Source organism: Fukomys damarensis, unplaced genomic scaffold (genome assembly GCF_012274545.1).
Source record: "Fukomys damarensis isolate Sample0158 unplaced genomic scaffold, DMR_v1.0_HiC HiC_scaffold_38, whole genome shotgun sequence".
Lineage (NCBI taxonomy): Eukaryota > Metazoa > Chordata > Mammalia > Rodentia > Bathyergidae > Fukomys > Fukomys damarensis.
Window position 1 is genome coordinate 28,990,267 of NW_022900950.1, and position 16,131 is coordinate 29,006,397.

Sequence of the window (16,131 nt, forward strand, 5' to 3'; positions counted from 1 at the left end):
TAAAAGACAAACATAGTTTGACCCTCAAATTAGAACTGACCTGACATATATGAACTTGGGTTATTTAGGTTAATGGAAGACCCATCTGCCTCTTATTATCTATAGCATGCACCCTGGTAAATATCCAGATCTCAGCTGTATTAACTTAAAACCAACTTGAGTTACAACCCCCTTCATTTGCCATTTATTTTCCCGCCACCAAGATATGAGCAGCTTCTCTTCCACTATGTCCTTTTGCAGTGCTGTCCTGTCTTGGACAGTCAACCATAGACTGTTAACAGAGTGAAAATAAACCCTTCCTCCTTTAAGTTGTGGGGGTTGGGCATTGTGTTCCAGTAATAAAGAAAAGGGACTAAGACAATATTCAAATTAAAACAGCAAAACACTGCTATTGGTATGGTAAGCAGTCTGACTGTAATCCTTCTTACCCAGGTTTCTTTTTGATGAGAGTCTATAAATAATAGATGTGTGGCTGTAAGATACAGTGTTCCTGTTAATGACTTGTTGCTGGTACTGAACCGGTCAAGTAGTTTTACTTGTTCAACCTAAAAAGAAAAAAAAAAAATGTTAGCTTTCATTTTAAAAGTAGCATAAATCTTTTCTTACTCAAAGGACCTAGATGCATCATTTCCAATTATTTTCTTCTCCTGTCCAAAAACATAACAGCTTAGTTAACATTCAATGTTAAATATCTTCTATCTTCTGGGGGAACACACAAGTCACAAACAAAATAGGTATTACTTATTTACAAACATAAATAACAAGGAAGAAAGTTGTAAAAAAAATCAGTACTAATATTGAGAGGAGCAAGAAAAAGCAGTGCAGTATGAACAAAGAAAAACATTTTTTATATCTAAGAGTCCATTTTATCTAAAGTTGAAAAATCAAGTATATAAAGTTATTATGTAGAGTTCAAGTAACTACTAGGAAAATTGTATCAGGAAACAGTTAAATGTTCACAAACCCCAGCTTAGTTTCTATAACCTCACCATTCCACAGCAGAACAATGGTGTTTGTGGGTCCAGTTCCAGGCTTTTACTCAGTGTTCTTTCCTACACGGGTCTCTTCTGCTTACCAGAGTGCTAAGCATCTTAAAGGCTCGCTGATACGCTGCCTCAACACAAATCCTTGTCAGAAAATTAGCCACTCAGGTTTTCACCTTGTATGCTTCACACCTCTGAATTCCCTACCACAGCTTATGTCACATGCTGCACTGGTCTCTGTAGGCAGTGGGATGCACAGTATGTCTTTATTAATACACACATGAACACATACAGAGAGTTGTCACAGGAGCGAAGACAGGAATTAGGATTGGTCAGGAATGTGCAAGAGACTACTACTTTGAAATTTAATGTTATCTACCCTGATAGGGGAAAAAAGTACAATAACTACCAGAAGAGTTTAACTTACAGCTATAGCAGCAGTCGTCCTTTAAATTGTGTAGCTCTTCAAAACAAGATAGCTAATCATTATCTCTGTACTTAATCATTAACTCAGCACTTTTCTCTCACATACATTTTCTTTCCCCTTACTAAATGAACAACAAAATGTCCCTATTATGAAATTATTTCCAAAATAATCAATAACCACCACTTAAAAGACTGACTAGCTTCTATCTCTCCCTCACTCACAGCTATTTATTTCCATGGAGAGATTTTGCTTCAAAGAGCATTTGTTCAAATAAATTAAAATTTAATAAGCTTAAATGTTTTTTATATAAAACTTAATTCATATGGTTAAGACAATAAATTAACTGTTAATACTTTCTTCTGAAAACTTACAAATATGATCTAATTTATATAACTCAGGTCTGACCAGTGAATTTGACATGGAGAAACTGTTTTATTACATATTGACCCTTTAAGAAAACAGGGAGGCTCAGCTGGGAATGGTGGCACACACCTATAATTTTAGTACTTCAGAGGCTGGGGCAGAAGGTTTGTAAATGTGAGGTTAGCTTGGCCTACATAGTGAGACCCTGTCTCAAAATGAATGAATGAATGAATGAATGAACAAATAAATGAAAAGAAAACAAAATAGGAATGCTTCCTATAAATATGAAGATTTCTCTTGGAATTCAACTTTTATTTCATTTTTCAGAACACTTTGCCCTTAAGTAAAAAATCTAATTTCATTATACCACATGCAACAAATCAAACTTAAACACCTTTTAAGACGATGGGACCAACTACTGTTTACCCCTTTCCAATGGTGCCAGCTTTGGCTGGAAAGGGCCAACCAACAGCAATACCACAACATAGCTTTTACCTATTATTTTCCTTCCTAAGAAAATACTGTAAAACAAAGTTTTGAAGTCTCTAACCAAAAAAAAAAAAGAGAAAGAGAGAGAGAGAGAGAGAGAGAGAGAGACTATATATGGAAATAATGGTTATCATAAAGAATCAAAACTACTCAAGCTAACAATCTTTATCATTCTGTATACTTTGAGTAGCTACTGAATATATTAAAAAGTATATTGACAAATTGTTTTCTTCTAATTGAGGAAGACTTTATGATTACAAAATAAACAACTAATAATCTTTATAGCACATCGAACTTGGTGCCCTTAATTTATAAATCAGAAGTATGATATTGTTCCAATCATTTTTGGAAGAAAGCTAAACACTCATTTGCTTTATATCAAAACAGTCATGAAGTCAAAGAAAAAAGACATCAGTCAATTGTTTCCCTGTAGCCAGACAGTCCCGTCTAGGGTGATGAGAAACAATGATACCCTAAATGTGCTGCTTATGTTCAGTCTATTCCATAATCACTACAGGAAAACCTGCTTCACAAAAATAGGATATTGGAAATGGAAGCAAGCTTTTTAGTGCTTTTGTGGTATCTCAGGAATTGACTTTAACAAATTCTTTAAAGGGCAGGCAGCAGTACATGCATAACTGTCCTATCAGGCAGCATGGGACAAACCTGTCAGGTGGTACAAACCCAATGAGACAATCATGCATGCACCTCCCTCTGGTGGTTCAAGCCAATGGGAACGTGAATCCAGAATGTATGGAGATTAGAAGGTGTCTCAAAATCATCATTAAGGCCATAATCATTTGTGATCCCAAGCAGTTCATCCTCTTCTAGTATGGACAAAGTTGATTTACCTGGCTTATTTATAAGAGGATCTCAGATCCATTACTTCCCAGTTTGGGGATCACTGTGGGTTGAGAAGTAATGCTCAAACTCTTTTGAAAGGTGAGATGGGTTATCATGCATCCGCTGGGAGAAAGAAGGCCTTGGTCCAGTCTCTTTCAACAGCTCTGCTAAGTTTGAAACATGTCAAAAATCCCAATGTTCATGCATTGCTCAATTCTAGTTTGGTTTCCAATACAGTTATTTTATATGCCAGCCTAAACACAGCTGTCATTCTCCCCTGAAGCAAAGATTAGTTTTCTGAGCAGGTTGAATAAATCACATGATTAGGCAGGTTGTATGACCCATTCTGTGTCAATGAAAGTGCTGCCAGTGGTGACTTTTTCTGAAGAAATCACTGGAATAGCTCTAGTAACTAAAAAACTCTGGCCAGTGATATAACTTCAGAAAGCCATCTTTTTTCTTTGTATAAAAGACCTGTGTGCTCTGCATCCACTTCCTCACAGAGCTATGCCAACAGATGTGAGTTAAGTGAATGTTCTTTAATATGGCGATAATTTTAATCACATTCTGCAAAATATTAAGTTCAGGTAACATTTTTGACTATCCAGTTTTCTCTATAGATGACAGTGCATAAACTCACATTCAGAAGTGACCTCTTTGACCAGAATAGTGAAGCCAGAAAGCCAGAAAGTCATCCAGTCGGGCATATACCGACAGAAAATGATTATTTCAGCTTCCCTGATAAGTAATCATTCAAATACTTGGATAGTTCTGCAGCTGTGATGTTAGCTAGCAGCAAAAGTGCACATCTTCATGCACATCCTCCTATAAAATATATCACATAAAAACAAGCATTGTTGCCTTGTTGTCAACATACACAGACTCAACAATCTGGGTTTTGTGCCACAGTGACTCATTAATACTTTCTAACATTTGTTTCTTAATAACCTCTGTCATTTCGTCAATTCATCTAGCTATGGTGCTAGCTGAAAAACGAATGTATGCCACATTGTGAACCGTAGCCTCTCCCAAAAGTTCACAATAATATCCTCAGCAGCAAGCAAATCAAGTCCTCACCAACAGTAAAGGACTTCTTAGCTTTAGCAATTTAGCACTAAGAATGATGTTCTTAGTGCACACATTACTGATGAAGTAGTGGCCTTCAATAATTGCATCTGTTCTTCCTGTTCACGTTTTTTCTTTTCTGAAAAATTCCAAAGCCTTGTCATTTAATGCATGGTGTTTGGTCTTCACGTGGCAAAGCAGTTTTGAAAGTTTCATGGGCTTCAGTGGCTAGCTGCTCACCACATATTATACCAAGTGGGCTTGGAAAATGTGAATAACTTGTGGCAATAAATCTATAATTTAAGTAGGACACTTGGCATTTTCTTTTAAATGCAGCTTTCTACTGCTGGTAGTCTTAGAGTCTTCTGCTGCCTTATCACTGGCTCTTTCCTCCTTTTCAAAGAAGTGACATTTGTTTTTTACTCATTTTGGGTAGGGTTAGTGTGGGCTTACCACAACTTCTCAAGGCAACAGTGTGAGAAAGTGGATGCACATAAGTGGTAAATTAAATAATAAGTTCAGATTCTGGTTTAAAGCTTGCCACCACATGTAACTGTTCAATTGAAGTACATCAACTCACTTGCCGCTATAAATCCTGCCTCTAGTGGCAGCTTGTCACTTGTCACTCCTGACATTATTTCAATATTAGTCTGCAAACAACTAATTTATTATGGTCTCTACGCAGTCAAACCATTACTAATGTTAATCTACACTTGCAGCCACCCCCCTGTGCATTACTGCCTCAGCTCCACATCAGATCACCAGGATTAGACACTCATAAGGAGTGTGCAACCTACATCCTCTGCATGCACAACTCATAGTAGGGTTCATTCTCCTATGAGAATCTAAGGCCACTGCTTCAACAGGAGGCAGAGCTCAGGCAGTGATGAGGAACAGCTATAAATCCAGATGAAGTTTCATCCTCTTACCTGCCTCTTACCTCCTGCTGTTTGGTTCATATTCTAACAAGACCAGTACCGGTCTATGGTTAATCAAATGGAAATCCCGCTTTCTAGAAATCTTATCCACTGTCATTTATTTAACCTATTTGTTACTGACTCCCAAAAGTGTGTATCTATCTCTAATCTCTCCTAAATTCAGTCTGCTACACATGTAATAGTGATCCCTGACATACTAATGAGGTTTTACTGTGCGCCCAGTACTATGGTATTTAATATACATCATTTCATTTTTACAATTCCTATGTGGAAGATACTACCATATTATTATCCCCATATAGCTAGTAACAGCTTGTAAGTAGGAGTGCAGTTATGACCTGGTGTGACCTGCTCACCCTGTGTGGTCTGATTCTAGAGATGCAATACCTTTCCTGTACTATAAGGCCTCCACATGAATGTCTGAGTTGTATTAAATGCACTGAAAACAAAATTGATTTCCTCTCATTCCCCTCACAAATATGATCTTAATTCTGTATTTCAGATGTGAATTAACATTATTTAATCCCTACTAAGTCACCCACTGGAAATGTGGAAATCATCCTATGACTTTCTGACTCACAATGTTCAATCACCAATTCCTACCAATTTTATCACCTAAGTATTTCAAACTCTGCTCCTTTCACATATCTCAGGGTAGGGATTGTCTCTTTTTTTATTTCTGAATACTGCCTAATGGCTACTATAGCATTTGACACAGTAAATGTTTGTTAAACTAAGGTAAACTATCACAGAAAAATTATTTCCCACAGGGGAAAAATGGAAGGTACCCATAATTTTTCTGTTATACGGTGGGTAAATAACACATATGCATTTAGTAATTCAAGAATAAATGAGCAGCAAATCACAAACAAAAACTAGTACAGAACATAGCTATATTCAGCCTAATTATCGATTTATTTTAGAAATATATGTTTGGACATCTAGTCCTCTACACCCACCGCATCACTTAATCAGGGCAAAATCTCTCTTCCTCTAAAATTGCACAGTATTACATAGTTCTTGGTTGGGTCTGTATCACAACGGGATTCAAGTTGAAAATACTCCTTCCGATATTCTAAGCCTATTCCCTAATGCCTCCTACTTTTACAACCAAAATTATCTGAAATTCCCTTTGTTAGATCTTTAATTTTGGTCAGTTCTATTCCAGATTCAAAGGCTAGCTGTTGCAGTCTTCAAAACTGCAAAAGTGTAAGACCCACGCATCACCATCACTCCACTTAGTCATGGAGACCCAAACTGTATTTAAGAAGCATGCCTGCTCATTCTTATGTTGATTTTCCTTCTACTTTAATTTTGAATTAATTATTGCTCTTAGCTACATGACCTAGCCTCCTTCTCTACTTTTAGGGTTTTTTCCCAAATATTTAAAGCTTCAGTATGTCTGGTCTTCCCACTTCTCAAGTTTATTACAACTCTGAACCTTTAAAATACACAATTGCAACACACATACATATCCTTAAGGAACATGGAAAAAGAGTTTATTCTCTCAAGAAGAGCTTACTGGCTATCACTTCAAGGCCTACAGGACAGGGTCTTGTTTCCTTATCCATAAAAAAAGATAATAATCTCTACTTCAGTGGGCTGCAATAAAGTTGGATAATATACATCAGGTATTTTACTCGCACTTGCCTAACAGATATAAGTAATAAAACAGTCAAATGAGTAATTGTAAAAATTAGTACAACTAGTATAGTAATCCTCAATTTATGAATGAGTTCTGTCCCATTAGTAATATCCCATTCATAATCCAACAAAGTGATTCTTTTACAGTACACCTGTGGAAGTTCGAAACTGGAATGTTCATAAGTCAGGACTTACTGTAATCTGGCATCTTACTTTATTGTCACTTGGACTCAATACCTGATACCCACAAATTAAAGGAGAATCTTATTTTGGGTCACAGTTTGCAGAAGTTTCAGTTCATAGTCAATTGGCTCCAAGGCAGGGTGGCATGCAGAGGAGGCTCTTGCTAAAGCAGTCAGGAAGCAGAGAGTGATCAAGGAAGGAAGGAAGAAAGGAGACAGACCCTTCCAGACCATGCTCCTAGTGACCCACCTCCTACAAACAGGATTCCTCTCTCAACATTAGGGGACTAATTCACTGATAAGTATCACGACTCAAGACTCAATCATCTACCAAAAGCCCCACCTGTGAGCACATGAGGCTTTGGGGGACATCTAGATATAAACCATAACATAGGGTAAGGGAGGCCAGGCCCCGCCAGTCCTATGTAATTATCCAGTTAAATTCAAAGGAGAAAAGAAGAGTGCAGGGTCAGGGATTTAGCTCAGTGGTTCCACCACCTGCTTAGAAAGTGAAAGGTCCCAAGTTCAACCCCCAGTACCAAAAAAAAAAAAGGACATGTGTAGAATTAAAAATCCTGTATATGTTGTATATTTTGAGGGGAAAATGTTGATTAGGGTAACCAGGCTCAGTGTCTAATGAAACAAACTAGGTATGAATGGGAAAAATATCAGAGCCTGTAATAAGCTGTGACAAGAGAATCAGTCCAACTTATGCTAAAAGCACAGCAAACTTGATGTGGAAAAGAAGAAAGAAGAAACAGGTTTTGGCAAAGAGGTTTTAAGATTGTAAGATTGGCTGCCATTCACTAACATCATGGCAGAAAGAAGGAAAAGGAGCTAGGGCTGGTGACATACACCTTAATCCTAGCACGTGGGAGGCTGAGGCAGGAGAATTGCTTCTAACTCAAGGCCAGCAAGGCTGGAATAGCGAGACTCCCATCTCAAAATACCAGAACTAACTATAACTAAATAATGAAAAAGAAGTCTGCGAGAAAGTATATCTTGAGTATAATAAACTACTAACAATCATTCATTATCTTAGCCAATGCAAAACTACATTTAAATGATGAAAATATAATAGAAAATCATTATATATAACTGCTTTAATAGGACAATCAGCATATAGAAGCAACAGATAATAAAATTAATCTGAAATTATTCCAGAACATTTACTTAGGACTTAAAGTTCTGGAGAAAATAGGTGTTTCTGAAAAACTATATTGATAATTCTGCTCATTACTGAAAATCCTTCTGACAAAAAGGAAAACTGAATCTTTTTCTAGGCAGAAATCATTGGCACACAAACTTCAAATCACAGATATAATCAATTTTTAAAAACCAACAGTTTCATTGTATTTTCTCCTTTTTGCTAAGGAACGCAAAGCACTTTTCAAATGTTGCTATAGATTTTCCCCAGGCTTTTCTGAAAAATGTTTTAAGACAGAAATTCAGGAAGCAACTACAACCCTTTCAGGTCACTATTGCCGAGGCACTACAAAAACAGTGTTATGTTTTCTTAAAAAGTAAAAAGTAAATGGAGAGAGAGAAAAAGACCTAGGAAAAGAAAGAATAAACAAAGAAAGAGCTGGGCAAGGAGAAATGAATTGGAGGATGTATCCGTTAGTGCTCACAAGAAAAAAAGTATTAATATAAGACATATAAGGCTGGATGTGGTGGCACAAGCCTGTAATCCCAGCACTCAGGAGGCTGAGACAGGAGAATCTTTGTGAGTTCAAAACCAGCCTGAGCTACATAGTGAGTTCCAGGTCAATCTCAACTACATAGTGAGACCCTGTTTCAAAAAAAACAAACAAAAAACAAAAAACAAACAAACATCAGGAGGCTGACAGGAGAATCTTTGTGAGTTCAAAACCAGCCTGAGCTACATAGTGAGTTCCAGGTCAATCTCAACTACATAGTGAGACCCTGTTTCAAAAAAAACAAACAAAAAACAAAAAACAAACAAACAAACAAAAAGGCACATAAGGATTTACAAGGTAGGCCTTCATTGGCCACATGCAGAGTCAGGGGGTGGAAGAGTGCAAAAGGGCTGTCTGTGCATTGTAGGGTCGAAGGATTCAATTAAAAGTCAAAGTTGTAGAGCTTACTGCACAGTTCCATGTGTTCTGTATCAGGAAGTCAAGGGGCCTGTGATGTAAGGCTGAAGAGTCTTTGCTGGAATATCTGAGGAGAAGGAAGATTGGAGCTCCTCCAATGAAAATGGAAGCCAGCCTTCCTTCTTTCCCTTTTTTATTTCATTTAGGCTACAAACCTATTGGTTGGTGCCACTAACACTCAGGGTCCTCTGTCTTCAATAAACCCATTCAATCACATTCAGAATTATGCTAAGCCAATCAGCTGGGTATTTCTTACTCAAGCTGACATAACAGTTAATATCACAGAGGGTGTGGTCATTTTGGTAAATGCCAGTACAAGTTACTTTAAGAAAAACTAAGTGAAACTGTTGCTAACTACAGCACTCACTAAAAGGTACTCTAACCCTCTATACAGGGAGTTCAAATTTCAGCCAACTGTAAAGTTGAAATTGGAAGACACAGGGAATTACACATACGCACAAACATTCAGAAAATTCAGACACCTGTTTATTGCTAAGAGGGAAAAGTGGCCTCTGGTAGTACAAGAAAAGGACCAATGGCCTTCTCCAATCAAACTTCTATGACCAACAGCTATACTTATTCTACAACTACATGACAACATGTACAGTGACCTCCAAGCAGAAAATGCAGTCACAGCTTCTGGGGTTTGTTGTGCTCCCTCCCTATAGCCAAGCACCCATTTGGGACTTTCAGAACTGCTATTCCACACATCCTGCCAAGAATTAGCTATTAAAAACAAAGCACACAAAGAAGACAAAGCACACTGGCTGCATAAATTATCAATGAAACACTTATGGACTTAAGGGTAACTTCAAATCAAAAAAATGCAGTGGGAACGGATCAGTTATATCTTACTTTACCTTTCTGTTATGTTGAAAATAGCTGATATTCCATCAGTCTTCCTGCCCAACTCAGAGTAAAAGCAGATTTTACAAAGGCCTTCAAAAGTCTGTAATAATTTGCCTCTGCCCCCCCAAATCTATATGCTGTTCCTTTTCCACCCCGCCTTGCTAATTCTTAGCAACCAGGCATGCCCTCCAAAATGGTTTATGATCTGTTCTGCTATAGAAACCCAAGTGCGGATGGCTCATTTTAAGTCTGAATTACCCAAGTTACATTTGTCCCTCCAGCCCCACCCAGCCACTCTCCAGAGCTTTTTGGTTCTCCCGAGCCTTTGTGTTTTGTTTTGTTTTGTTTTGTTTTGTTTGATGAGACAGGGTCTTGTGATGTAGTTCAGGCTGGCCTTAGAACTTAATTAATATACATTCTCCTGCCTCAGCCACCCCCATGCTGGGATTGCATGTTTGTTTTGTTTTGTTTTCCATAGAACTTATCACCATACTAATTTTGTTTATTGTGATATCTTCTCCAATTAGAAAATACATTTTTTCAGAGTAGGAGTTTCTGTCTGGTTTGTTTACTACCATTTTCCTAGTACTTAGAACAGTCAGTGCCTGGTCCAAGAAGAAGAATGAAGCACAAGATAGCAAAGGGACAAGTAAAATCACAGAATAAAATTAAATAGGGAAGACTGCTCCTTTCACATCTATGATTCACCTTTCTCGATTTTATACACACTACACTTTTCTCAGTTTCTCTCCCTCTGCTTGTCCTCTTTTCAGACCAGGGCCCTAACCTTCCCACTCTCCTCTATAACATATTCCCTTTGCAAAAACATCTACAACAAAATTTTTCCAGATTATCTCAACACAGAAGACTCCGAAGTCAGCTTCTCAGGATCAAATTGTTTCCCTAGCTCTAGATCCTTAAAATCAGATAAATACTACACAAAATCTTACTTCCCTGTTTCTCCTCTCTATTCCTACTCAGACTGTCCAACCTCAGTCTGCCAAATTCTTGACTAAGTATTCTGTGGTTAAGAGAACAGGCCTGGTTATCAGAAACACCAGGATTCAAGAACCCTGCTCCAGTGCGCTCTAAGTTTACTCATTCCCAGCAGACTTTGTGAGTCAGGACAAGTTATTTAATCTCTATAAATTTCAGTTTTCTCACCTATAAAATGGGATAATAGTAGTAACAGTCAAAATACCATAGTACTTGGGGGGCAAAGTTCAGGCAGTCCTCAAAACTGGCTCTTTATCACAAAGACAATTTAAAGAATATAAATTTCTCATTAGTTTTAGATCTCTTTCCCTCTTTGTAACAGACAATCTATGCATATATGACCTCACATTCTAATTACAAAAAGACAGAGCAAGCTAAAGAACAAGTTGGGCCTGTTTCTGAAATAACTCAATTGGAGCCCTAGTAGGATCAGATTTTTAGGATATTCAATTCTACAACAAACTCTGAAAAGCAGTCTTTCTTAGATCAGGAAAATGTTCTTCCATCTCATTATATAAAGTTCTATTCACAGACAGCACACTATCTTTGGACATCAGTATTTAATGTGAGCCAAAGCACTGGAGCCTGGCAGGAAAAAAGACAATCAATGCTTAAAGAACTGTCTCTACATTTTCTCACTAAGTTTCTAAGTAGGAGGATCACATTGTGGCAAAATCAGAGCTCAAAGTGGTAGGCAGAGCCGAGGATTTAGCTCAGTGGTTCCACCGCCTGTCTTTCAAGCACAAGGATGAGAGATTGATCCCCGGTACCAAAAAATAAATAAATAAATAAAACCATCAGATCAAAGTGATAAGCAGTAGCTACCAGTGCATAAGCATGGCTTGAAATGCAAATTCAGAAACTTGTCATATTCATTGATGTTACACAATTAGTAAACTAAATGTGACTAAAACAAGATTATATAATTGTTCCTGAGTTTTAGCACTACAAATTCATTTAATTCGTACTCAGCTAAAATTCTAATTTCTAGTAAGCAGGCCATAAAACACATGATTCTAAATAATATAAGAAAATAGTAACTGCATCAATTATTATGTACTTATAATAATAAAATATTTGGGGAAGAAAAAGGTTTTATTGTTTTGTTTTATTTTTTGAGACAGGATCGTACTATGTAGTCCAGGCTGGCTTTGAACTATGTAGCCCAGGCTGGCTCTGGACTCAGAGCAATCCTCCTGCCTCAGCCTCTTAAGTGCTGGTATTATAAGCATGTGCCATCACACTAGGCAAGTAAAGGCTTTTAGAGTTAGTATTTGGATTTATTTTTAAATTAATACAAATTTAGGGCCAGGGATTTAGCTCAGTGATGCTGCCACCTGCCTCACAAGCACAAGGTCCTGAGTTCAATCCCAGGTACTAAAAAAAAAAGTAAATTAATATAAATTTAACAATTAGAATACTGGCGACACTGGAAAAAGACTAAAAACTTTTTAGAGTTATATAAACCCTAGTTTAAATCTAAACTATTCCACATAACCTAATTGGACAGGCTACCCAAACTCTCTAAGCCTATTTCTTCCTCATCCTCACTGGAAAACGGAAACAAGGAACCACAACTTACAGGGTTATTTGAAATAGTGATGAAAACACTGTATAAATTAACATATGTGTGAAACTGTGAACATTGTAAAATTATATAGTTGGTAATTACATTGCTATTACTTAATAAATTACTAATTTCAAATACAGCTGTCTAAACAACATTAGAAAAACACTAAAGCATCATATAGTACAACAGTCAATTATTGATCATGCTGACTAAACTATGCAGTGCAAAAAGCTAGGCCCGGAATGGTGGTAAATGCTTGTTATCCCAGCCCTTGAGAAGCTGAGGCAAGAGCATCACTGAGAGTTCCAGGCCAACCTGGGCTACACAGTGAGTTTAAGGGCATCTTGAACTACATAATCGAGACCCTCCCTGTCTCAAAAAAACAAAAGTTAATAAACTTAAAGCAATCAATTTTTGGTTTTGAAATACTTAAGATTATTTCTTTTCTTTTTTTTTTGGTTTTTTGAGACAGGGTCTCACTATGTAGTTGAGACTGACCTGGAACTCACTATGTAGCCCAGGCTGGTCTCGAACTCATAGCAATCCTCCTGCCTCAGCCTCCCAAGTGCTGGGATTACAGGCGTGCTCCTGGGCAGTGTATTTGTTTTGTTTTTGTTTTTGTTTTGTTTTGTTTTTGGTGGTACCAGGGATTGAACTCAGGACCTTGTGCTTGCAAGGTAGGCGGTGGCACCACTGAGCTAAATCCCCAACCCCTACTTAAGAATATTTCTGTATCAAATTAACTATGTCCAGGTAAAAATTATACATAATACAGACAAAAAGTTGACTGTTTTCAATCTTATAAAGTTCTTTTCACAAAAGATTATTTACAAAAATGTTACAGCCCACACAATTATTAGAAGGCATTAAGAAGTCCATGTCTATCTTATTATAAGTACATAATAATTAATGCACTGTTACTGTTTTCTTGTATTTTCTTGTACAGTGCCTGATATGTAATAGGTATCCAGCAAATATTTCTTTAATTATAATCTATATACACTCATTTAAGATGATTCCAGAGTAGCAGTCCAATGCTAAAAAAAAAGTAATAAAGAAGCATATTTGACATTAATTTTAATAGCATATTAATAAGAAATATTTTAATCTTTAAAAAGGCATAAAAAGTCATTATTAAACCAGTACCACAGACTCACTGTGAAAAGATAAGGATAAATCAGAAAATTAACTGAAGGAAAGTTCACTGGCTGGTAAAAAGGAACATTAGACTAAATGAAAGTCATCAATGACAATCTTCAAGGAAACAGTAAGAAAAGTTATAACTATATGAATAAAAACAAATATACATATATTCATCACAAGGTAAGATATAAAATAATAAAGGGCAATTATAGCACCAGCTACTCAGAAGGCTGAGGCAGGAGGAATTCTTGACTCAAAATCTAAAAGAGGTGGGGAGCACCTGGGCATGTAGCTTAGTGATTCAGCACTTGTCTAGCATATGTGATGCCACAGGCTCAATGCCCAACACCACAAAAAATCCCCAAAATTTCTAACAGTATTTACTCTTATTATTCACTTAAGAACACACTTTATTTTATTTAATTAGATTCAGTTCACGTCTACTGGTTGTCTACTGTATAGAAAGCGTATGAAAAGTGAGGTTCAAACAGTATAGAAGGAAGTCATGTGTCAACAGTTACTTTATAATGCACATATGGAGCGTAATCAGGGCAAAAACCCATCCCATGCCCATTCTAGTTCTTTCATGCACCTTTGCACCTTCTACTAGTTTGGTTATTTATTTCATCACCCTTCTGTTTTCAAATGCTCATTCAGTACCAGCAACCTCAATTTTAAAGGATTTTTTTAAAAAAGGAGTTTTTACCATCTTCATTTTTACTTAGCATATTCGGTGTTAAAAACAAGCTCTAATAAAAAAAATCAGTGTGCACCTTGAAGTAATTGAGACATTTTAAAGACACAGATCTCAAATTCTCCTCGAACAACAAAGATAACACAAGTCTGCTTATTCCTAACTGAGCTGTAACTTTAAGATGAGCAGCAACTCACTGATGGTTTTGGCTCTGGTCAAACACTGAGAGTCAATTTCACAGCGGGTCCTCCTGATTAACAGAGTCCTATCTATCTAAAATGTTTTTCAGTTTTAATCTAAATTTGTTTTTCTCCCTCCGGAAATTTTTGACTTAGCTGTTGTTAAACAACTAATATTCTGAGTTATTTCCTTCCGTTTTTAGACTTATAACAAAATCATAAAACAGGGCCAGGGATTTAGCTCAGCGGTGCCGCCGCCTGCCTTGCAAGCGGCAAGGTCCCGAATTTAAAAAAAAAAAAATGGTCCCGGTACCCCTCCCCCAAAAATTCATAAAATAAATGTCTTTCAAACACTGAAGTCAGTATTGGATTAGATAAGCTCAGTTGAAGAAAGTTGCACCCAACCCTTTAAAATATGGTGTAACATTTTTTTCCCTTCTGCTTAACTCTTCTGTTAACTATTGACGTTGAACGCTGCCTAAATTTGAAGTACAGATACCGAAACACCAGTCCCTAATGATTGGAACCCTAGACATTTAAAAAAAAAAGGAAGGAAGATGGAGCATCAGCTCCCTGAGATCTCCTCCAAAACTTGCATCGTTAACCTGTGACACCCGACAAAGAAACGAGAAAGGACCAACTGGCACAGCAAAGTTAACGCGGGGACCCCGGTGTTTCGGTGTCCGAGGCAGCGAATGGCTGAAAGCCACAGTTCAATAGCCCCAATTTTGCCCCCAAGAAAGCGTAGGACTAAGAGGGTGGCGACCAACTTTCCGGGCTTACCCCCCAGCACCCGAGCCGCTGAGATCCTGCTCCCACAGCTGTAGGCCTCCACCACACCCACGACCCTAAGCTTCCCCAGCCTCCCAGGCCAGTATGCAAGCTGTGGAGAGCTTGAGTGCCCGGCCTGCCCACTGTTCGTACAGATTCTCCCTGATGGAGCCTAGCATCACAGTGACCACACATCATGCTAGCCGGCAGCTCACCTTGGCTCTGCAAGGAACCCCCCAGCACCCGAGCCGCTGAGATCCTGCTCCCACAGCTGTAGGCCTCCACCACACCCACGACCCTAAGCTTCCCCAGCCTCCCAGGCCAGGCCCCGCCAGGCGCCTCTCCGCACTGGCCCCGTCGTCCCCGCTTCCCCGTCCCGGCCGGGCGGCCGAGCCTTTGTCACCTCCCTTCCCCGCTGGGAAGGACCTCGGCCAGAGGCGAATACCCTCCCTCGCCGGCTACCTTGGTCGTTCTGATGTGCTCCATCCCGAGGAGCCCTCAGCCGACAGCCGGCCTCACGGGTGTACCATGGGGTGAGAGAAACCAGGCAGAAACTGCGACCCACAGCCAGCCGGAACTCCGTCTACCGGCCAGCGCCCGTCCGTCAGCCCGCCCCCGGCAGCGTCAACTGCACTGGCGCAGCCGGTAAGCGCCGTCTCCTGGAAACACTTTCTCAAAACGTTCCGCGGGCCGGAGAGTGCAGGGAGGGCGGGCACAGCATCCGCCGACTTCCGGTTTCGTCCGCAGGGGTTCCACAGCGCCTTCAGCTGGTGGAAGACTGATACGACTGGACAATCTCTCGGGAATCCTTTGTCATTCAGCCAGACTAGGAGCAAAGCCCTGAGAGGGGCAAGAGAGGTGTTGGAGACCTTTCTGCG

At 38.7% G+C, this 16,131-nt stretch overlaps 1 protein-coding gene across 3 annotated transcripts in view; it reads right to left on the reverse strand.

Moving 5' to 3' along the window:
• The window catches only part of Mtmr6 (myotubularin related protein 6), a 49,594-nt gene extending 33,707 nt beyond the window's left edge, over nt 1–15,887 (reverse strand). For 2 of the 3 annotated variants that reach the window (XM_010623801.3, XM_010623800.3), the window contains exons 1-2: nt 15,716–15,887; nt 429–545 (exon numbers count right to left, since the gene is read on the reverse strand). In XM_010623801.3, coding sequence (XP_010622103.1) covers nt 429–545; nt 15,716–15,739 — 141 coding nt within the window. In that variant the 5' untranslated portion in view covers nt 15,740–15,887. The remainder of the gene's footprint in view (nt 1–428; nt 546–15,715) is intronic. The other variant, XM_010623802.3, reaches the window with a different exon arrangement.
• Nucleotides 15,888–16,131: the final 244 nt, after the last annotated feature.